At 34.8% G+C, this 23805-nt stretch overlaps 4 protein-coding genes across 7 annotated transcripts; 3 read left to right on the forward strand and 1 right to left on the reverse strand.

Annotated features, from left to right (window-relative positions):
* The first annotated feature begins 1428 nt into the window (after window positions 1-1428).
* LOC108209455 (jasmonoyl--L-amino acid synthetase JAR4) lies at window positions 1429-6148 on the forward strand. Of its 4 annotated transcripts, none has more exons than XM_017380366.2 (5): window positions 1429-1740; window positions 2523-2827; window positions 2917-3018; window positions 3306-4129; window positions 5404-6148. In XM_017380366.2, the coding sequence occupies exons 2-5, from the start codon at window positions 2532-2534 to the stop codon at window positions 5940-5942; spliced, it is 1761 nt and encodes a 586-aa protein (XP_017235855.1). In that variant the 5' UTR covers window positions 1429-1740; window positions 2523-2531; the 3' UTR covers window positions 5943-6148. The 4 variants fall into 4 exon arrangements, with proteins under 4 accessions (XP_017235855.1, XP_063943877.1, XP_017235856.1 ...); XM_064087807.1 differs by lacking the exon at window positions 1429-1740 and adding an exon at window positions 1825-1847; XM_017380367.2 differs by lacking the exon at window positions 1429-1740 and adding an exon at window positions 2074-2417.
* A 4607-nt stretch (window positions 6149-10755) lies between these two features.
* Window positions 10756-15837, forward strand: LOC108209513 (protein ENHANCED DISEASE RESISTANCE 4). Its single transcript, XM_064087809.1, has 6 exons — window positions 10756-11017; window positions 11502-13800; window positions 14504-14564; window positions 14667-14890; window positions 15455-15527; window positions 15602-15837. Exons 1-5 carry the CDS (start codon window positions 10903-10905, stop codon window positions 15507-15509), a joined length of 2754 nt encoding a protein of 917 aa, XP_063943879.1. The 5' UTR covers window positions 10756-10902; the 3' UTR covers window positions 15510-15527; window positions 15602-15837.
* Window positions 15838-16549: 712 nt separating this feature from the next.
* On the forward strand, window positions 16550-19751 carry LOC108208884 (protein trichome birefringence-like 25). The gene is made up of 3 exons (XM_017379469.2): window positions 16550-17131; window positions 17234-17511; window positions 18868-19751. The coding sequence occupies exons 1-3, from the start codon at window positions 16819-16821 to the stop codon at window positions 19624-19626; spliced, it is 1350 nt and encodes a 449-aa protein (XP_017234958.1). The 5' UTR covers window positions 16550-16818; the 3' UTR covers window positions 19627-19751.
* Window positions 19723-21765, reverse strand: LOC108208886 (probable WRKY transcription factor 41). Its single transcript, XM_017379470.2, has 3 exons — window positions 21278-21765; window positions 21031-21159; window positions 19723-20538 (listed from the first exon to the last, which is right to left on the reverse strand). The coding sequence occupies exons 1-3, from the start codon at window positions 21574-21576 to the stop codon at window positions 19953-19955; spliced, it is 1014 nt and encodes a 337-aa protein (XP_017234959.1). The 5' UTR covers window positions 21577-21765; the 3' UTR covers window positions 19723-19952.
* Window positions 21766-23805: the final 2040 nt, after the last annotated feature.

Genomic DNA, 23805 nt, shown 5'->3' on the forward strand with positions numbered 1-23805 from the left:
TTAAAAATATCATATATCTCCTCTTTTTTAATAATATCTAGGTGTATTAAATAAAGTATTCACTCCTGTTTAGTTCTATACATTTTTTTATCTGATTTTTTCAAATAATAATGAAATAGTTGGAGTTGTCAACATTTTTGATTTATTAACTTAGTAGAATGCTTATTAAAAAAAAAAAACTTACAAGTCATATATTACATTATATTTTTTTAATGATTTATGAGGGTGGTTGCCTGTTGGAAATGGTGAACACGGTCAGCGGCCCATCAAGATTTCTTTTAGAGAGAAATATCAAACAAAATTTTAAAATGTATCCTCGTAGTTTCGAATTTATAAGACCAACTTTATACTTCTATGTCTAACTTTTGATGATAAAAATATGTTAAAATAAGGGAAGACATCATATATCCCGCTAGACCCGGGACATGTACTACATCACTGTTCCCTACACATCATTCCAAGGAAAATCACAATATATTAACAGATGAGGAGAAGTATAAATCTAGATGTATTACTGCATAATTATATTAAGATCTCATCAAATATATGTTCTATAAAATATAATTTTATAATTTATTTTAATTTTAAATAAAAAATTAATATTTTAGATATTTGGAAAAAATAATATATATGCGATATTATATTTTATATACACATTAAAAATGTCTCAATTAATAAAAAATCATAAAAAGGGGTGCAGCGAGTATCCAAGATAAATTTTAGAATAAATTACAAAATGTGGCTAAACTATATATCGATAGTAAGAAAATAGTGAAAAAGGGATTGGGACCGTACATGTACATGGATAATTAAAAAGTACACATCAGCACCAAATTTAACAATTGAGTCGAGCTTATCTATTCAGAAGGGACGCTGGGACGGTACCATATTTTCCGTGTATATATTCACGATCAAAATATAAATTTGAGAAAAACTTGTGAAAGGAATCTTTCCACTTTTAATTAAATGCCGTTTTTTCCAAATTCTGGATCATTCTTTTAAGATAATTACTTAAAAGATATACTATTATAAAGCATTTTCTTTTAAATGGATAGGCTTTTCTACCTGTACTTGGGCCCCTCACATTTCACCCTCTCTGTATCCACCCAAAAGGGCAAAGTTAAAATTTCACATGCTTCCCATAACTCAAAGTTGAACTAACGTAAAAAATTTCATGCAAACATTGACTTGCGTGTACAAACTGACAGATGGGCTTTACTTCGTTTGCAGGGCCATATATGATAGGAGTAAGCAGTACTAGTAAGATGCTACTCCTGCAATCTTAGTCATCTGTTCGGTCCCGCACATTTCTATATACGTTCGACATGTATTTTAAAATTTTAACAAAATATAATTATTAAATTATTTTATAGTGGTGTACTCGCTATTGGAGAAAACAAGCGAGCGAGATTGAATAAAAACCAACCACTGAAAGCGGAAGTTGAGATAAATCCAAGATAAAATACCCTCTCTCTCTCACACACAGGTGTGTCACACATTTTCTTATAATTTACTTCTAAAAAGTCTTTGGAGCTGCCACAAATTTATCTTTATATATGCATCTATAAGCTACAGCTATATTCATGTATACAGTTGAGATGGGAAGTAACAACTCTTGTCTTATTCCACAATCATCACCATAGCATCTTCACAGACTTAACCCTCTCTCTCTCTCTCTGTTGAAGATCAAGCTACAATCTTTTCATTAAAGACTCATCAGCTGTAACTGTCAAAAATTCTGTATGCCTTTAACTGTTGTACACTTTTTACTGTTTTAGTTCAAGCAGATAAATTTATTGTGTATGTGTGTGTTTTGGTTGTTATTCTTTTGAGGGATTCTTGAAAGGGTAATTTATATTTCGTTTGAAGTTCTTTTTATTTAGTAGTTTCTGGTTTTGTTTAATGCAACTTCAGAGTTTTATTGTGATTCTTCACTTTTTTTGTTGGATACTTAAAAGAGAAAGTGGTGATTGATTTGATAATTGATTAGATTAAATGGTTCTGTAGCTTTTGTTACAATTCAGTGTATCTGTGTGACTGTAAATTCTGGGTATCTTACACAGTTTATAGATTCTTCAGTTATTGCCTTTTCCTGCATACTTTGTATCTAATATTTTGGATTTGTTATTGCTTTATTTAGATCTCTTTAATGGTAAATTCTAGAACTATTTGATTGGTTGACAGAACAAGTCCTCAGAATTCAGGAATAGAATTTTGGGTCACTAGCAGCTTTAGCATCTTTCATGAATCATAAGTGCTTTTAATTTCACACTCAAATTTTAGCTATGCCAACATGTTTGGATAAATTAGTATGTGTATGTAGTTGGAGGTGTTCTAGAAGTATTCTGGAGTGTTATTGTCCTCAACTTTGCTGATACTTTTTCGATATCTTTTCGGCATATTTTGGTTAGCAAAAGGTCCATGGTTGTTTTTGTATGGCTGAAAATTGCTACTTTTTTAGTTGTCTATATATTTCCTCATCAATAATAAATTCATTGATCCAGTTGATTTTTCTGCTGAAGGTTGGAAATATGTTGGAAAAGGTGGAGAAAGCTTTTGACCCTGAAGAATTTATCGAAGAATTTGAGGTTCTCACAAGGGATGCTGGGAGAGTCCAAAATGAGACGTTGAAGAAAATTTTGGAAGAGAATCGAAGAACAGAGTATCTACAGAAATGGGGTCTTGATGGAAAATTTGATCCCAAGAGTTTTGCTGAACTTGTGCCTATTGTCACACACAAGGATTTGGAACCATTCATCCGGAGGATCGTGGATGGCGATGCTTCTCCAATTCTCACCGGAAAGCCGATAAAGACCATTTCTTTGAGGTACTTGGTTTAAGTCCTGTTAGTCTTTAAGTTCTTATCTGCTGACTGTGAAGGGTACTTGTATAATAAAATAACATTTTTTCTTTCAGTTCCGGCACCACTCAGGGTAAGCCCAAGTTTGTGCCTTTCAACGATGATCTGGTGGAATCCACTATGCAGATATATAAGACATCTTTTGCCTTCAGAAACAGGTAAACTGAAGATGTCATCAATATCTGCAATTAGTAGACTCGTTATTGGGCATTTTCAGTTGAAACTGTTAATTCCAAGAGGTTCAGAGTTGTTACTAGTATTTCATTAAAACTATCAGCTGAAGTTTTATATTTCTAGCAGTTCATTGTTCGTATCCCTTGGATTCGAACAAATTTGTAATATGCCTTGCCATGTCTTTTGTTTACTAGTTGTATGCATAGCAATAGTTGTTCAAATCTGTATTGTTAGTTTGTTCTCAGCTGACATGATAATATCCTTTCGGCAGAGAATATCCAATTGGAAGTGGAAAGGCGTTACAGTTTATCTATAGCAGCAAGCAGTTTAAAACAAGTGGGGGACTTCCAGCTGGAACTGCTACAACAAATGTTTATCGTAGTTCACAATACAAGAAAACCATGAAGGCAATGCAGACACCTTGTTGTAGCCCTGATGAAGTAATATTTGGTCCAGACTTTCATCAATCTTTGTACTGTCATCTGCTATGTGGCCTTATATCCTCTGATGACATTCAAGTCGTGTCCTCTACATTTGCCCACAGCCTTGTTCATGCCTTCAGGACATTTGAACAAGTCTGGGAAGAACTCTGTAATGACATCCGAAACGGAGTCTTGACCAGTCGAATTACTGTTCCATCTATCAGAACAGCTATGTCAAAACTACTCAAGCCAAATCCAGAATTGGCTGATATGATCTATGAGAAGTGTTCAAGGCTAAGCAACTGGTATGGACTAATTCCGGAGCTATTTCCCAATGCTAAGTACATATATGGTATCATGACTGGATCAATGGAGCCTTATTTGAATAAGTTGAGGCACTATGCAGCAGATCTACCATTGCTAAGTGCTGATTATGGGTCTTCGGAAGGATGGATTGGGGCAAATGTTAACCCAAACTTGCCACCAGAGTTGGCAACTTTCGCTGTGCTTCCAAATATTGGATATTTCGAATTTATACCTCTGAGACAGAATCTTGATAATCTTGCTGTGGAAGGATCTGATGCCACCTTCCTCGGGTTAGAGCCCAAGCCGGTGGGCTTGAGTGAAGTCAAAGTTGGCGAAGAATATGAGATCCTTGTTACCAATTTTGCAGGTACAGAATGCTTATCATACATCAGTATTCAATTTAATTATATATTATTGCCCTGTTTCTGGTGTCTGCACAATCTCAAAGAGGTTCAACAACCCTATGCAGAACATAAAAACAGAGTATGTAGTAAAATTCATATCTTAAGCCATACTTTGATAATTAACAGGTTTGGAAGTGGCTTAATCCATTAGCTTCTGGTTGTGTGGACTTGGTCTAAGTTCTTATATCTGTGTTAGTACAGTAGAAGTGTTCCCTCTATGCCAATTCTCCTGATGTGAAAATTGGATCAAAACTTTTACCTTGAACATATTCATAAACTGTCCAGTTGTCTTGTTTCATATAACTTGTTCACGTAGCAGAATGGCATCTTTACATGTATGATATTATATTAATATAGATTTCACATATCCAAGGAGATTTCATTGGGTGATGTATTTGAGTCCTCAAGAAGTATCCAGTTGAAGTGAGTGTCATTTATAAGTTATTTTACCTTTATGCAGATTATTTTATTTGGGAAGTTTCATTAAGCTGTACTAATAACAATATATTGTAATACACTATTTTGTCATTTGTGTGTTTGCAGATGCATTTATAACACAAGGACACTTACTACTGACTTCATGATTCCACATGCACAAGAATATAGATGTTAAACAATTTTGTCGGTGTTGAAGTCTTCAATTTAATTAAAGTATCACTTCTTTTGAACTAAATTGTCTTCTATAGACGTTAAACAATATTCTGTATAATTATTTCCTGGGTCTAAATTTGAGATTGTAAACCATATATCTTTTCAAAGGCCAGACTTGGATTATCGCACTGATTTTATGGCGAGAAAATTAAGTCTGTCTCAAGAAAGTATTAGTCGATTATTCATGACCTTATCACCAATGGGAGGTTGGATGGAATTATTTGACGGAAAAGTTGGAAATTATTTTATCATATCATTGGGGAGTTTGAGCATTTTTGCATAGAATAAGGCTGCACTGGTAATTTTGCCACTAAGTTGATATTCTTTTAGATTCTTTTTCTGCAGAACATGTTACATAATAGTCACTCTGTCTTGTGCTACTAACTTTATGCACCTCATTTTTTTATTTGTTGGCATTATATGCACATGGGCACATGCATCTTTAATCTTGCTAATTTTGTTTAGTCATTGACTCATTATAATAACATTGATCCCATCTTCCGGTACTTTGGAAACCATAATCTGTTAATTAATCGTGAGCTTTAATAAATTATAGGAGTTAATGTTTGTTCTTTATGTACTGCAGGGTTGTACAGGTATAGATTAGGAGATGTGGTCAAGGTGATGGGATTTCACAACTCAACCCCGGAACTCCAGTTTGTTTGCAGGCGTAATCTTCTGCTCACAATCAATATTGACAAGAACACTGAGCGGGATTTACAGCTATCAGTAGAATCAGCAGCCAAACTTCTGGCTGCAGAAAAACTTGAAGTTGTGGATTTCTCAAGCCGGGTTGATTTATCCACAGACCCTGGCCATTATGTCATTTATTGGGAAATAAGTGGCGAAGCCAATGATGAGATCTTGAGGGAGTGCTGCAACTGTTTGGATAAATCATTCGTGGATGCAGGTTATATGAGCTCACGTAAAGTCAATGCCATTGGACCACTCGAGCTTCGGGTCTTGAGAAAAGGCACATTTCATGAGGTTCTTGATCATTTTGTGGGAATGGGATGTGCTGTAAGCCAGTTCAAAACTCCCCGGTGCGTTGGTGCGAATAATAGCAGGGTGTTACAGATACTGTCTAACAATGTTGTCAAGAACTATTTTAGCACTGCCTATTGAATAAATTTGTAAAAATGCAGTCAAGGCATTTTAGAAATAAACTAGGCAGTACTCAGCCCAGAAAAGAGAGAGGTAGAGAAGTGAAGTCTTTTTGTGTAATTCTTGTTCTCATGTTCCATGTAGTGAGTGTATAAAGAACTTGCAGAAGTCTATTGTAAATACTGAACTGAAGTTGCTGTGTTTATTGTACACAAAACCTTGATTCCCGTCTAAATTAGCAAAAACTTTGAGTCGGCTAACTGTTTTTCAGCAAAAAACTGATCGTTATGTGCAACATCATCGGTACAGGGCCTAAGCATAATTATGAGCCTTCCACTAGGTGGGAGGATAATTATCATAAAAATCAATAGAGGCCACCTCATCCACAATTCCACAGAGTTTACCGGTAGTCGACATCAAAGTTTGGTGATGGACAAACATTTATATTATAATATATTATATTGGAAGGCATAATAATTTCTTTTAAATATCCAAAAAATTAAATGTACAAATTGTTCGTGCCACCCTACTCAAGTGGAATCGTGACTCTGTTTTCTTCGAAAGCGATATCAAGCGGAATACGCAGATGTTATAAGAAAAATGCTGGTTATCTTAAAAGATATTTTCAAATCTGAGTTGATAATGTTTAATTGATTTCACTGTTCGCACATAAGTCATTTTATTAAAATAATTATTCCCTTTGTTTTTCATTATTTGATGTTTTGACTTTTGCCACATATTTTTAAGTGCTTTGACCGGAATATTAAAATTATTATTTTTGATTGATCTTTTTTGTGAATTAAAATTTTGATTATATATTTTTATTTAAAAAATGAAAATTTAAAAAATATATATATTTTTAACTATCCGATTAAAGAATTGATCTTTTCGCATCAAACTAGGACAGCTCTTGGACTTGCTTTAAGTGGAACTTTGGAAGTTGATTATCAGCATGGATTGATGCGAACATGTTATGGCTGTTCTTTGATTGGCGGTGATGTAGCTCATGAATCACATTTGATTTAAGCGAATTTCAACAATAATAACAATGATTAGTTAATTAGATCCGTCATCTTCTGAACCAAAGTTTGGACTATACTGTGGACTAATACCTGTACTCTAATGATAGAGCACTACCCATGTTATGCATAATGACACATTTATCCACTCTAATCACATCTCATCTCTCCAAATCCAAGGGTAATGCAGTACTTTGAACTATACTTAATTATTTATATTGATTGACTGAGGTTGCCACTTTCATGTGACATGATCAGCTACATATATTCTGAGACACAAGAGAGAAACATGTTTTCTTGTTTTGTCCAGCAAGCCAAATGGATGAGAAAGAAGAGAGTGAAGCTATGAGCAAATGGGATTGCCCTTTGAATAGCTGTTTGTATGATACTTATGATGTGGTTGCAATTGGTAATCAGCTTGATAGCTTTATTATGAAGTTTCCTTTTTTCGGATCATCCAGGAGGCTCCCGTCGTTATCGACAACCAGCGTTTCGAATGCAGCATCAGGTGAGTTTCCTACAATTATTTTGATGTCGGAGAAGAGAAAATTTTCGATGAAGGTCAGCTCGCTCGTGTCGAGAGTGTGGGGTAAAATTGTGAGAAAGTATGTGGGGAAGAAGTCGTTGAAGTCGTTGAGCAAGGAAAGTGTTATGAAAGGGGAAAAGAAGTCGAACATGTGACGTATCGTAAATGATATCGGATTTTTTATGTATGGTCTCTTTGAAAGTATATTGATGTACAAAAATTCTGTTAAATTTAGCAGTACAGTGTGACATTGTTCAAACTTTTTTTCCACCGTATTCAATTCAATAGGCCCAATCTGGCCGGTCTTTATAAGTTCGTGGTCTCCGGTCAACCACAAATTAAACAGCTGGGCCGTGTATGTGGACCCTCCGCATGTTTTTGTTTACATTTACTACGTGTACTGAGTTGACGGGTCGGCCCAACAAGGAAGCTGGGAGAATCATCGGAAGCAGCCAGTCCAGTAGGCCTATCATTTCACAGCTGGATGCGATTTGCTGGAAGTCTGTTTAAGAAAGTATTAAACATAAAAATAAGAAAAAGATAAAGGAATAAAATTATAAAAGATTATATTCGCTTGCAAAAATAGAAGGGGAGAGGGTATATGGGAAACAGTGCAAGAGGAAAATAACAATGACAAGACTCCACTTCAGTGTTGGCAGTGCTCTGAAAAAGTTGTTTTCGATTACAGCAGTTGCATGTAGTGCCTACTGCACTGCAGTCTGTAGTGTGTGACGATGACAATGACTTGGTCATGCAACATAATTGTGCTGTACTAGTTTTTTTCATTAATCTAAACTTTTTTAAATTTATTATAAATATGTCTAATAAAATTAGATAAAATATGGACAAAAATGCTATATAATATTGATTATATAAATTTTAAAAATTAAATCTGATTATTTATTTTAAAATGATGAAAGATGGTTTAAAATTTTGGTACATGTCTTCGACAATCAACAAATATAACGAACATCAAGAGATTTACTATATCTCTATAATTCTTAGTTTAAGTAGATTGTCATTGTTAATAATTTTTTTACAATATATCTTTATAAATTTTATATAGTATATAATAAATTGGATTTATAAACTGTTTTCCGTCAGTATTTACGTCACAGCTTAAAAATCAAATAGTGTAAATTGTTCACATAATCAATATACTTATATAAAGGAGAAGCGAGGGGCGTGTAGGTGGCGCCTCTCACATCGCTCGGTTCTATTTTTCTAATTTTCTGGAATTTTTGGATGAAAAATATCAAAAATATAGAACTACCTTTTTAAATTTCGGATATGTTAGAAGCAAGTTTCATAATCTGATTTTGTTTCAGATTATTTATGGAATATAGTAGCTTGAAAGTTTTAATCTGATTTTGTTTCATATTATTTAATTATGGGAAAAAGTAGCACACAAGTCTCTCTGCACTTATAAATACCCTTATAGATTGTAGGATTTTGGATCATCTAAACACAACCTCCTCTCTATCAATACCGGCATGTAGGTGGCGACTCTCCAATAGCTCCGTTATATTTTTCTAATTTTCTGACATTATTGCAAGTACTAATCTGATTCTGTTTCAGATTATTTATGGAATATAGTAACTTGTGAGTTTTTAGTCTGATTCTATTTCGAATTATTTAATTATGGAAAATAGTAGCACACAAGTCTCTGTGCACCTATATTGGATAATCTAAACACAACCTACACTCTCTCTCTCAATATCACAGTTAGGGGTGTGCATTCGATTCGGTTAACCGAACACCGAACTTAATAACCGAAATAATTTATTTCGGTTAAAAAATTTATTTCAAATTAATTGATATGGTATATATCTTGGTATAAATTAATCTGATTCTGTTTCAGATTATTTATGGAATATAATAAATTGCAAGTATTAATCTGATTCTGTTTCAGATTATTTATGAAATATAGTAACTTGTAAGGTTTTTAATCGGAATTTATTTCAGATTATTTAATTAAACCCACACACTCTCTCAATAGCACAGTTAGGGGTGTGCATTCGGTTCGGTAAATCGAAAACCGAACGAATAACTGAAATAATTTTGGTTCGTTTAACCGAAATTATATTTCGGTTCGATTTTCGGTAGCCAAATTTTCATTTTTCGGTAATTCGGTTTTTTAACTACAGTTAACCGAAAACCGATTAATACAATTTTTATACGCCGCCGCAACGCGCGGCTTCTCAACTAGTTATTATAAATAGAGAATGTTTAGTGTGTGCACAATAAATTTTGTATTTTGATTGATGTTTTTGTCGTAGATACGTGGGATCCATCATTATTAAAAAATAAAACAATTGAAACAAAATAAACAATTAATTTTTATTTTTTTTACGTGTTCATGTCATCATGTGCATATCATAAAGAACGCTATAAATATTATTTATGAACTCTTTACCCAGTTTAGCTAAAAGTTTCTGTGGTGGATTGTAGTCTCGGACTCTCGGGGGCCCACCTTTTTCAGCTGTGTGCAGCGATAATGCGATATGGTCAGTACATTACAAACATAGAAAACAAAATATATTAATAATCAGCAAATTAGATTGTACTTAAGTCCCTTTGCGGGACCCAAGCACTCGTAATTCTATGGTTGAGCTTGTCTCTATACTCTCAGCTCACCACTGCAACTGTTATTCTTTTCCTTTTTTTTTTGCCTTATTTAACATGCATCAGTTTTGAAAGAATAACAGTCGCAAGAAATCAATATTACACTCAGAGGCTTTCTACTTTCAAGTAAGCAAGTGGATCACAATTAATACCTAAATAACCTGACATTTTTCTTGGAGTAACATGCTAATTCAATAAAGAAAAGATTAAACTCAGTAAAGTTTCTATAATCAATAAGATCAAGATCTCTAATTATGTTACTTTAGTATTAATAAATCAAGATTATATATATATATATATATTATTATGCTGAAAATAAAAATTTATAATTTATATATTACAGTAGTTAAATATAAATTTTAAATTAATCGAGATCTTACGATAAAGGATGCAAATAAAGAAAAAGTAAAGATAAAGTTAAAGTAAAAATGAGAAACGCCCAATTTCATCTTTATTCCTTTTCTCAAAGTGCTTAAATCTCCGAAAGACACACCATTGTTTTTTCCTCTTTTCTTCTTTTGACCCATATGCAGCGCGTTTAAGCTTTTACGTACAACAACAATCCTACTAGATTTTCTTTACATCTCTCTCCCTCTCTCTCTCTCTCTCCCTCTCTCTCAAAAAAAGCATTTTGTGAGCCCAAGTTTCGAAACATTTACAGCCTTTAATTCCAACTATTATGCCTCCAATCTTCTTTACTGGTGCGACCCTTTTGTATCTCCCTTTAATAACTTAATAAATCTTGATTATTTATTGCTCCGTACAGTGTTTGGTTGTTTTGTTGTTGAAAGCTTGTTTTGAGTTTTATGCAATGTCTGAGCCTGCAAAAGTGAGGTTGGTTCGTTGCCCAAACTGTGAAAACTTGCTCCCGGAGCTCCCTGATTACTCTGTTTATCAGTGTGGTGGTTGTGGGACTGTTCTTAGAGGTACCCATTTCACCATTTTCTTCTATTTTATTTTTTAATTCTATGAAATTTACATGAATTTGTCTGGATAAATTCTTTATTGTTGTAGGACTAATGTGGTATGTTTTGGGTAATAGTTTAGTATTTTTATTTATAATTAATGAGGGTAAGTTGTTGTGTATAGTGGGTACATTTTATGATTTTATCTTTTAAGCTTAGATAAATTCGGGATTTTAATTTTAAGTTTTTTTGCTGAGTGATGGTTAATGTGGCATGTATTTGGGTTAAAGTTAGCTTATTTGTTAATGGCTTACATGGTAGTTAATTTTTGAGCTCAATTTAGCATTTTAATTTATGACTAGTTTTGTAAGTTGCTCTGTTGCTGGGTTTAAGTTGAGTATAGTTTCTTGAAAAGTTTCTTTGCAAAGTGAGGATGCTATATTTTATGCTGGTTTTCATTGGTGGGCTGTGTCTAAAATGGTTACTTCTTGGTTTAATTTTCCAGCAAAGGAGAAAGATGATGAGGGGGATAGCTTATCAGGTAATTTATATGAAGAAAGAGTAGGTGTGCTGGGAAAATCCCCTGAGGCAGTGGAGAATTCTGAATATGCGGAAGAAGCGGTGATGAATTTGAGTGATGAGTCTGGAAACAGTGTTAGGTCAAATGGCGCCTCTACTAGTGTTAGCAAGGAAAATATTGCTGATAGAGTGGGGAAAATTAGGAATACTTCAATGACCAAAGGGGATAAAAAGGGTGTTATAATTGATGGCGAGAAGGAAAACTCAGATGATATAGGTAAAGAATCTGCTGAGTTAAATTCCCGGATTGGAAAGGCAAGTGGTTCGAGAGGTTCTGGGCGTTTTTCAGACTGGAGAGCAGGCGAGAGAAGTGAAGTGGAGGGGTTCCTCGGCAACCAAAGGGCTGATGTTGCAAGTTTGAGGTATTCGACTTCAAAGTACTCAGAGGAGGTTCCTTCATATAATAAGTTTGTATCTAATCATGATCAAGCTGTAACAGCTGAACAGATGAAGAATCAGAGTGATTTTGATAAATTGAAGAAGGCTGAGTACCTTGAAGAAGATCGAGCTGAGCTTTTAAGGAAGCTGGATGAGCTGAAGGACCAACTTACCAGGACTAAAATAGTGGATAATACCAAGGAAAAGGTTCCTATGAATAATGGGAGGGTTTTTCATCAGGAGCCCTATGGTGGTGATAATTGGTTCCCTGATGGCTCTATGGGGCATAAAAGGGCGTCAATGCAGTATTCAGTTCCTGATAAGCATGTGGCAGGACCTTCTTATATCAGTCATTATCCTGAGCCACGTCCATTCATGAATAGTCGTGAAATGGCAATGCATAACTTTTATACTCCTATGCATACACCAAGTGAACTGCCAGGTTTTGAGGATCCTTTTAGGTCCCAAATGCTTCGGACTCATACGAGCCAGGCACCTCATCCTTTACAACATCCAGCTCATCAATATTTCCCTGGACGTTATATGAACAATGACATGGGGAATTTTGACATGCTTGAACCATATTCTCATAACATAGAGCCTCATCCTACATCTTGCTCTTGTTTCCATTGCTACAACAAGTATCCTCATGTTCTTCAACCGAATCAACCTTCTGTTTTCCGTGATAAAACGTATGCTGATATCCCACACAATTCAATGTTCTACCATCGCGAAAATTCTGGTGCTTATGGTCCGCCTGGTTATAATTCAAGATTTCCTTCTCATGATTTTCATAATCCACATTCGAATACAAGACTGGCTACTGATCTGAACTATAAGGTGGGTGTTAATCGTCAGCGGCATCAAAGAGTAGTGCTAGCAACTGGTGGAAGTCGCTGCCGCCCTGTTGCTGGTGGTGCTCCATTCATCACATGCTACAATTGTCTTGAAGTGCTCCAACTACCAAAGAAAATTTTGAAGACAAAGAAAAGTCAAAAGAAATTGAAATGTGCAGCATGCTCTAAGGTCATCCTCTTAGTTATATCAGACAATAAACTTGTTTCCACCCTTAGTGATGGTGTGAAGAGAGTCCCTGCAAAGGTTGGTGATAGCTCTAATATGGCTGCTAAAGAAGATAGTTCAAGCTATCAGGGAGCAAACTGGGGTAGCATGGATTTGTCCTCTGATGATTATGAAAACACAGGCTATGATTTCCAGTCAATGGATCAAAAACTACCTTCATCAACATTAGGACAGAATTTGAGCTCAAATCAGTCTGCCGAAATGCGAAGCCTTCATTCTACTATTTCTTGTCCCTCTGAGGGTGAAGATAATCCGGACATTCTGATTGGTACAATAGGAGAAGCCAAGTCCGATGAACTTGTAGCAGGAATTGACCCGTCTCAAACAGCATCAGGTTCACCACTTGAAGATCCAATTAATTCTTCCAATAAATATAACATGGTCAACCGAGTCGGAAAGGGAAACAGAAGTGGTCGGACCGAGCAAGAGAAAGTTATTGTCAAGAAGGTTACCTCAAGGCAAAATTCCATAAAAGATGCACCAGTGGCAACTGAATTGGATATATCATCTAATGAGTATGGTAATACTGGAGTTTCATTAGATTCAGGGGATACAAGCAGAGAAGAAGACCAACTTAGAGTGAAGAAAGGGGGTTTATCATTCTTCACAGGTATCAAAAAGAAAAGCTTCAAAGACAAATTTAGATCTAGTCAGATTGTCGAGCAGGAAAAATGTAGTGTTGCAGTTAACGGACATCCTATACCAGATCGTCTGATTAAGAAAGCTGAAAAGGTGGCTGGACCAATTCAACCTGGACAATACTGGTAAGCACATACTTTTACAAATAATTGCTGTTCTCTCAGCCGGCTACGATGTGCAATTATCTTGGCAGACATGCTTGCCTAAGATTTTAACAGTAAATATGAACCATGCTGTGAATGTAAAGCATATTGATAGTTGATAAGCATACAAGTCACGCTACTATTAATAATTTCACTCTGAAGATGGATATTTACTTATAACTGCAATCAATTGCTCTATTTTTTTTTAAGAAATGAACAAAACTCAGTTTTTATCGTGAATTCTCTCTCACGTATCATAGCATTTTATTGAGTATAAATGAGGAGCATGTCCAATCGCAAATTTGTACAAGACACTTAAAGAACACTGATAGAGCTGAAAACGGTCGACACACTTAATTTATGGATTGCGATAGATACTTTTCTGGCATCTTTTGGGCTTACATGTCTGTGCTTTTGTGTGTTTTTAGCATTGTATTTCTCAATCAAAGCCTGTTAGATAACTCTGCTGAATATTGAATTTGAATTGTATTTACTCCACTAAATCATGTTACTAACTTTATGGCCAGATTTACATTGACTTTGTTTCCATGAATGAAACACATAGTTCATGGTTGCAAAGACTTTTCCACGAAGTTTCTTGTGATTGGTTTTATTAATAATGTACTTGGGATAAATCCTGCTTCACCTCTTAAATAGTAACACTCTCCTTTCCTCTTGCTACCAGGTATGATTCCCGAGCTGGATTCTGGGGTTTCATGGGCGGACCTTGTCTTGGCATAATTCCTGTAAGATCCACTTGCATGGACAAAGAATTATCGATCTGCGTTGGTGGTAGCCTATAGTTTTTATTTAATTTTAAACTGATAGTCTTGTTCATATTAATGCAGCCATTTATTGAAGAGTTCAGCTATCCCTTACCAGAGGATTGCGCTGGCGGAAATACTGGTGTGTACGTAAATGGAAGAGAGCTTCACCAGAAAGACCTGATTTTGCTTGGAAATAGAGGACTGCCAACTGAAAGAGATAGGTCATACATAATTGAGATGTCTGGTAGAGTCTTGGATGAAGACTCTGGTGAAGAGCTCGATAGCCTTGGCAAACTTGCCCCAACGTTAGTTCCAAATCCCTTATAAATATTTTTTTGTTAGGTCATTAAACTTTTACTGCACAACTAAGTTTTGCTCAATTCTAACTTGACAATAAGAATATAATAATATATCTTGATCATGTAATTATAATTAACGCGGGTCAGTCACAACATTACAAGAATACTTATACTTCCTTTTCGCCGGTCTTTGGTTTCCTACTATTGAACCCATCAGTCTATTAACTATAAGCTCTTGAGATAAAAATTACACATATTGAATTGTTTTGGGTTATTATCCAGTGTCCGAAGTGCTGTAACTTTTTTAATTTACTTAGTCATGTGGCTGTATCAAGCTCCCTCTTGCATAAATTCTAAATTCTTTAAGATATTGTTTCCTAATATCTACTTCTTTTCAGATTATATTAATGTCTATTCTTTTGTCGTCATTTTTTTGTAAGTAGTGATTAATGGATATGATCGCACGTTGTCGTTATCTCTGTAATAAATACTATCATTGTTCCACATGGATTACAAAAATATGGGACATCATAACTGAATAACTGTATTGTTAACTAATACTTTTTGCAGTGTTGAGAAGGCGAAGCATGGATTTGGGATGAAACCACCAAAAACAACTGCATGAGTTCCGGGCTTTCCAAAAGTAGGCAGCTATCAACATTGAAGCTTTGAAACCCTACTTTTGATGTAATTCAACTTTTGCATTTCAGACTGCAGGTACAACAATACAACATCGACCTTGAATTACCTGAGGAAGATATTGTGTTATTCGTCCTCAAATTAACCGGAGCTGTTTCCCTTCAGTACATCTTATTCATAAATGTGTATGACAAATAGAACCGTGATATATGGCTTAGGCTATGATTGTAGATGCAAGGCATATAGATTGTTCAAATAATATTAACTAAAGTTTGTAGCTGTACTTTTGGAAGTAAAAAAAGGTGATTTTTCCATTCCCCAGTTTCATTTTTCAGATTAAGAATTTTAACTTCAAAAATCACAGTTTCACATTTCTAGCCTATTTGTTGCAAGTCGAGTTGAATTTAGAGGCCGAAATTTAAGTTCCAACAATATCCTCTATAATTGATTGATTTCTAAACAAGTATGGTATATAAATCTCTCAGCAATATCTTGTTTTTTCTTTAAGTTCCAGCAATATCTTCAAGCAGATTTTGATTTTGCGACTCCAATTCCCCTCATTAACATAAACCAAACGCTACACCATACGCTAGATCACAACATGATCTCTTATGAATCGATTGCTTATGTATAATTATACTTACATAATTTTGAGATTCCGATTTTTATTAATCATCATAAACCAAACGTTATCCCATAAACCAGGTTCATTAACTATGGATCAAACACTCTTTGAGATTCCAATTCTCATTAGTCAGGCTCAAGTCATCATAAATCATAGGTCATGTTCATTAACTATGAATCGAGCAATCAGTATAACGTAACATATGTCAGAACATGCTCATTAATTATGAACCGAGCAGCCCATACAACGTAACATATGTCAGAACAAGTAAATGTTTTTTCTTCAAAATTAAATCCAAACTCAAACAGTCCTCAACTACCTAATTTGGCAAAACCATTAGTGTCTACAACAGCAAAATACAGAAATGTATTGCTTACAATTTAAGACTGCATTTATGTTCTGTCAACAAAAACTCTACGATCCACTTTACATTAGCCAAATGGTGCACAGAGCACGTCAACTTCATGACACTAAATGCCAACCTCTCTGAACGTTTCACAATTCTACTTATCATCTTTCTTGGAGCTCTCATCTTTTTTTCCGCGCAGATAAACTTTCATGTGTATATACTTTGCATTGTTCTTTTTCCTGGTTTTAAGGTAACAATTAACAAACACTATAAGTGTATGTCTTCTCATTGTTTTTCTCTCTTCATGTGTTGATTGTAGAAATGAAATCCATGGGATTTGACGATAATAAATACCGGAATCACAGTGATAATGTTGGTTGTTGCTACCCATTTTCTGCATTTTATAGAAATAACCGCGTGATCGTTTCAATTTTGGTTGGCTCTAGTGTTTTTGGTGTGGTGTATTGCTTTTATTTCCCTAGTGTTACCCTGTTTTCGCCTGTTCTGGACTCTGGAACTGGCTTTCTGTTAAACAAAGCCCTGCCACCGGAGGCTATATTGCCAGAATTGGAAGATTTTCCGCCTTTTAATGAGAGCCGAGCAAGCTCAGCTGAAACGGTGAATTCTCAGAATGGTGAGTGTGTTTCATTAGTATTTCATTTCCACCCTTTTGTTGATCATGATGCGTGTTTTGCTTTTTAAATGTTGATTCTTGGTTATATTATCTGTTATACAGGAAAATGTGATATTTTTACGGGAGAATGGGTTCCAGATCAGAGTGGTCCGTTTTACACTAACCACAGCTGCCACTCCATTGAAGCGCATCAAAATTGTATGAAAAATGGGAGGCCTGATTCAGGCTATATTTACTGGAGGTGGACTCCAAAACACTGTGAATTGCCCAAGTTTAACCCGGAAAGATTTCTCCAGTTGATGAGAAATAAAGTGATGGCTTTTATTGGTGATTCAATCTCGCGTAATCATGTCCAGTCATTACTTTGTACTCTCTCCCAGGTACATTTACTGTTGATTTGTCGGAACTCTGCAGATACTTCTATGAGATTCTTCAAAACATACGACAAAATTCTACGTATAATTTATGCCAACATTGCATGCTACGTTCTAAATTTAGGTAGTTAAATGCCCGAGATCTAGGTAGATAAATGTTGGATCTTTTTTTATTGCAACCGGATGAGTTAAGCCCTTCATAATATGCCAGAAACAGTTATTGTAGCAAGGCTTTGGCTAAAGTTGAATTGAAATGGACATATACAGCTCTGGAATCTAATGCACACTATTCTGACAGCAGGTCGAGCTAACTAGTATTCAAGAAATTCTAGTAAGCAAAATTACAATTTAAATGCTTTTTTCTGGTCTTTGAACACCGCAACCAGCCAACCAATAACGAGGCTACTGTCAGTTTCAATAGCAGTGAATATTATGAATCTGTCAATTTAAAAACCCTAATTCTAAAGCAATTTCATTGTTGACAAAGTAATTAGCTGTTTTTGAAAGTATGCCACCATGGCATGTGGGGAACCAGTATCATTTACAGTTGGTGTGTCTTGATGATTAAAGCTACCAGCACCCTTTTAGTTCAAAGGTCATTTTTCACTTAATTTTGTTCCAAATGTCCTTTTAGAAGTATCTAAGCATTTCTCCCACTTTTAAATTTCCACCAAGCCTATGAATGAGATTCATATCTGGTAATCAATAGCTTCAACTAACATGAACTGCTTCAAGTGTGACAACAGAGCCTGACTTATTACTGGCTATTAGCTATTATTATCAATTTGTCATTAACAAAATTACCCCCCCCCCCCCCCCCCCCCTCTCTCAACCATTCTATACCCGAGTACTCAGTAATTGATATGTTTATTCCTTTTCGTAGTTAGGATGTTTCTACTAAAGGTCCCATGAAAAAAGTGACTGAGTTCTTATCATGATTGTTATTGAATGTGACTTACCACTCATTTTCCATGCACTTAAGTTTGGTTGAAGGGTGTGAAATTGGAAAGAAATGAAATTAAAATTGCAGTTTTTCGCTGTTTTTCTTCTTCTTTTTCCTTCTTCGTTCTTGTATTCTTCTCTGTCAATTTTGTTTGCAAATTTTAGTTCCAGTCCTCCCACCCTAAGAAGTTGTATAAAAGGTAGAGGCTAGTGAAGTTCATTAGCTTTAATTGATCTGTCATAATCTTGTACAATGAAAAAGAGTTCACATTTCACAGTTCTGAATTACTAGTTCAAGCTGTGATGCAACCTGACAACCTAAATGAGCTTGCACATTAACTAAGGTTCTCTATCTTTTTCTTTCTGAAGGTGGTTTGTTATACTTTTTTCATGACTAGTTATCTAATAATCCTTGTGCAGGTGCAAGAAGCTGTGGATGTGTATCACGATGAGAAATATGCATCCAGAAGATGGTATTTCCCCTCATACAACTTCACTCTTTCAGTAATTTGGTCTCCTTTCCTTATAAAAGCTGATATCTTTGAAAACATAGATGGAGTTGCATCTGATATACCTAAGCTAAATCTTGACAAACTTGATCCTGAATGGATTAAAGATTACAAAGAATTTGATTACATAGAGATTGGTGGTGGAAAATGGTATCTCAAAACGGCAATATACTATGAGAACAACACAGTCGTAGGGTGCCATAATTGCCCTCATGAGAATATAACAAAAGTAGGATTTCAGTATGCATATAGGAAAGCAATAAACTTAGCCTTGGAGTTCATCACTAGTTCTGAGAACAAGGCTTACACATTCTTCCGAACCTCCACGCCTGATCACTTTGAGAATGGAGAGTGGAACACTGGTGGATATTGTAACAGGACTGTGCCATTCAAAGAAGGCGATACTGATTTGATTGATGTGGACAGAACAATGCACGACATTGAGTTGGAGGAGTTTCAAAAGGCAGACAACGGGTTGAATCTGAGACTATTTGACACAACCCACCTTTCATTGTTAAGGCCGGACGGGCATCCAGGACCCTACAGGACATATCAACCATTTTCAATAGACAAGAATGCAAAGGTTCAGCTGGATTGCTTGCATTGGTGCTTGCCAGGGCCGATAGACTCTTGGAATGATTTAATGATGCAAATGTTGATGGATGAATGAAGTGTTGATCTAGAGCTTCCTTTTGTTGCCTCTTGAAATCATACATGCTTAATTACAAGCTGGTTTGTATGTTGATGAATATATAACAAGTGCATGTTACTTTTAAGAAACAAGTGCTTCATTTTAATTTATTTTGCATTAGGGAAAGAACCATACAATAAACAACCAAATTCTGCAGATATGCAGAATAGGAAGCAAGATTTACATGATTCAATTCACTTGAATTTGGAATAAATTCCTGTGACCACTAAATATCTTCCAGATGACTAGCTAACTACACAATACACTTAATGACTTGACCACATTTACAGATCAATGATATGGTACTAACTGAAAAATTCAAGAATGTCGAGAGGGAAATTGGGATCAAAGTCCACTGGATCAATTAACAGATCAAAATTGCAGACAGGAGAATTGGTGACTGAGTTTGGAGTTGATAATATTTCAGCAAGACTTGATACTGAGCTTCCCAAATTCTGGCCAATTTCAAAGTTGTTCATGTTGTGGTATGGTGACAATGATGGATAGCTGCATTCTGATGTTTCCTGGTTTACAAGTGATGGTAAATATCTACTGTCGATGAAACTATATTCCCTTGTATCCTCAGGACAGAAATGATTAGTAGAAGGGAAGGAGAAAGAAGGCATTCTCTCAACTTGAATACATCTCCCCAGTTCTTCAGTTTTGTCACACGTTCCGAAATTAATGGTATTTTCTACATTTTGTTTCTGAATTTTGTGCCTTTTCTCTTGGTTTCCACATGATGCTGATCCTGCACTTGATTCTGAACCTTTTTTGCAAGTGTGCCTTCCTTTATAAATTACTTGAAGTGATAAACTTTCATCTGATCTTTGAACTTGCTTTGTAGCCAAACAGCCTTGTGAATTCCGATAGGTGCATCGATAGTAAGCCCTTCAAAATTATAATCACTTGTCAAATACTATACAAATTAAAATTTCTGGGTACATTGAGAATTCATTCTAGTGGTGAAATCTGCAATTCTAAAAGAAGAAAAGGGGCTTGTGCGTAAGTTGATACTGTTACATGCTAAAAACCATATACTTAAGTCTAAAACTGAAGTGTCAATATCTGAAGGACCATAAGAAAATTGAACTTAAGGGTCTTGTCAAGAACCAAGTGGGCAAACATCAAACATGCCACAGACACACAATTGCCCTGCAATTATATACACTAGCTACCATGATGCAAGTGGCATTGTGTTTGTGTATGAGCTAGTATTTGGTGCTTTCAGCTTAATTTGAAGAACAAGTCAATGACATGTTGACAGAGATATATGTGCTACCCATGTGTGTGTGATGTATATATGTTGTAATAATCATTTGTCAGGGACGAGCTCCTTCGTATTATGTGAAAAATCAAATAAATAAAATAAGCTTCTCTCACCGTGGAAAAGTGGCTCCTAAAATATTCTTCTGCCCATACTTTCTCCAGCTATATTCATCACCAACAGGACCTTCAATTCCTGGCCCAAAGGGAACCTGAACTTGTTCACTCCATTGTGTCATTGCCTTTCTGTAATGACAATTTTCATGCAAAATTCATTTATATATGGCCAAAAAAAAAAAAGAGAAGAAAACAAGCTAGCTCTGAGGACATACTCTAACAGGATTCGAAAAATTGTAAAACTCACCTCTTTTTAAACACATTTTTGCGGGGTTCATCAGGCATCTCACTTCTTGGACTAGCATCACCAGGGGAAGAATGAAGAGAGTTCAGCATACTATCATCTTGTAATTTTAAAGCACTAGACTTCAGTATCGACAGAGATTTTTCGAATGAAGATAGTATTGTTGCCACTAGAATTTCACAAGTTTCCTTTGATCTCTTTGGGCTGCATAGTTGTTCTTTGAGCTGATTAGCTAGCTCCTGACCTTGTTTCAGCTCAATATTCATCAGATTTTTGTGCTCACATCCTATGCCCGTTCCCATATTGCAAAAAAAAAAATTATTCTTGACTGTAAAGGGTCATGTATTTAGATTCTTGATCGAGTAAACTCACACAACCCTCCTATATTTAACGAAATTTGAACCCTCGACCTCAGGTAACTAAGGAGAGGAAATAAAAGAGTGGTAGCTAAAAGGAGAACTCTTCTGGTAATGTGGTTGGGTGGACAGAGATGAACATTTAAATACTAATGTCAAGGCAAAAAGGAGTGATTCGCTTGAGGAGAATGAGGCTATTCTGTCATTTTCATGCTTTGGCAATATCTGCAATATATTCATGTGAAAATTTCAAATGCTGACTAGTTCAAGCAACGCAGAAATATTGAATCTTTTTACACGGGGTGTAAATAATATCCACGTCTGATCCACTTTAGGTTGCTTTTGATCTAGTTCTCGATCGCACAGAGGAGGAAATGAAGAATAATTTGATTATTGAGTACATATTTGAAATGATATTACACATTTTGTTATATAGAATAATATAATAGATATTTTATAAATACATTTTGATTAGAAAACATGATAACATGATAATTAAAAAAGATATTGTGAATATTTTTTTGGTCAATCATTTATTATTGGGAAAATAGATTTTTTTGTCACCCAACTTATTATTTGTTTAGAAACCTACCACTGAACTATAATTTTTTTCTTTTTTGTCACTAATGTTAGGTTCGGACTTTTTTTTGTCACTATAGATTTGGATTTGATTATTAACACTATGTTATTTTTTTAGTATTATTAAAATATAGTGTTAGTATGCAATATAATGGCGATCTGATATGTGTCTATATCTTTATGTAGTGTCCTAGGCAGTTTACCTTGAAGGACGAGAGTTGGACACGCATTTTGAGACTCCAAAAAATTTCAAAAATTATTTTATTTTATTTTTTCTGAATAAAATTTAATGTTGGTTTTTTTTTCCTTAAAAAAACGTTGGATTTTTTTTGTCACTAATTTTATGTTTTAATTTGATTATTAACAATATGTTATTTTTTTAGCATTATAAAAACATAGTGGTAGTCTGCAATATTATGGTGATATGATATGTATCTATAACATTATATACAGTCATCTATATGTCCCTTAGCTAGTTTACCTTGAAGTATGAGAGTCTAACAGGCATTTTAAGAACCTAAAAAATTTAGTTTTATGAATTATTTTAAGACTCCACAAATATATAGTATCACTTGACTTTATAGTTCTTTACCACTACTTGTCACGTATTTTAAGGTTCCCACTTTTTATAAATATAGTTCCATAAGTTAATTTTGAGATTTCCTTTCTGAGTAAAAAAATCTGTACTCTCATCCTCTAAGATAAACTACCTAGGACACATATGAAGTACTACATATAAAGATATAGACACATATCACTATTATATTGCAGACTACCGAAAAATAGATTTTCGAAAAATATCGTTTAAATGGTCGGAAAATTTAAATAAAGGTCAGATTTTAATTAAATATAATAAAATTTCCCAAAATGCCTCTTCAAAAGTTAACGATAACGGCAGAAGATAATGGAAAGGGTGCAAAGTGTTTACGGGTTAAAAGTAAGGGGCTGCATAGTGTTTATTCCAAAACTACTAGGTGCAATGTGCGACATGCTGAAATCAAAGGGGTGCCAAATGCGATTAACTCTAAAAAAAATAACATAGTGTTAATAATCAAATCCGTACCTAACGTTAGTGACAAAAAAAAATCCGAACCTAACATTAGTGGCAAAAAAGAAAAAAATTATAGTTCAGTGGTAGGTTTCTAAACAAATAATAAGTTAGGTGGCAAAAAAATCTATTTTCCCTTTATTATTTTATTTTGATAAAAATAAATATTATTATTGTACGGACGAGTAGTTAACAACATTCCACACAATTTTTTTTTGTTATAATCCTCAACTTACAAGTTGAATATTGCGTTGAGTTGGTATCTTTTATCATGGCCAATAAAGATTGCACACGCACAAATTGCGACTGAGATAATTTAGTCTAACGAAACTTCTGAGTGAGTTCTGAAAGAAGTTGATGGTAGCCGTATTAAATATTACTGTACATATCCTACACTACTACTAGAAGTCAGAAGGTGCCAAGAACCTTCAAGGGTGATTCTTTGTTATGAGCTTCGAGGTTTAGAGCATCTCCAATAAGCTCTTTAAACTAGCTCTTAAATGAAAAAATAGAGAGCATTAACAAAATGGAAGCTCCAATAGACTCTT

This window comes from Daucus carota, chromosome 2, assembly GCF_001625215.2.
Source record: "Daucus carota subsp. sativus chromosome 2, DH1 v3.0, whole genome shotgun sequence".
NCBI lineage: Eukaryota > Viridiplantae > Streptophyta > Magnoliopsida > Apiales > Apiaceae > Daucus > Daucus carota.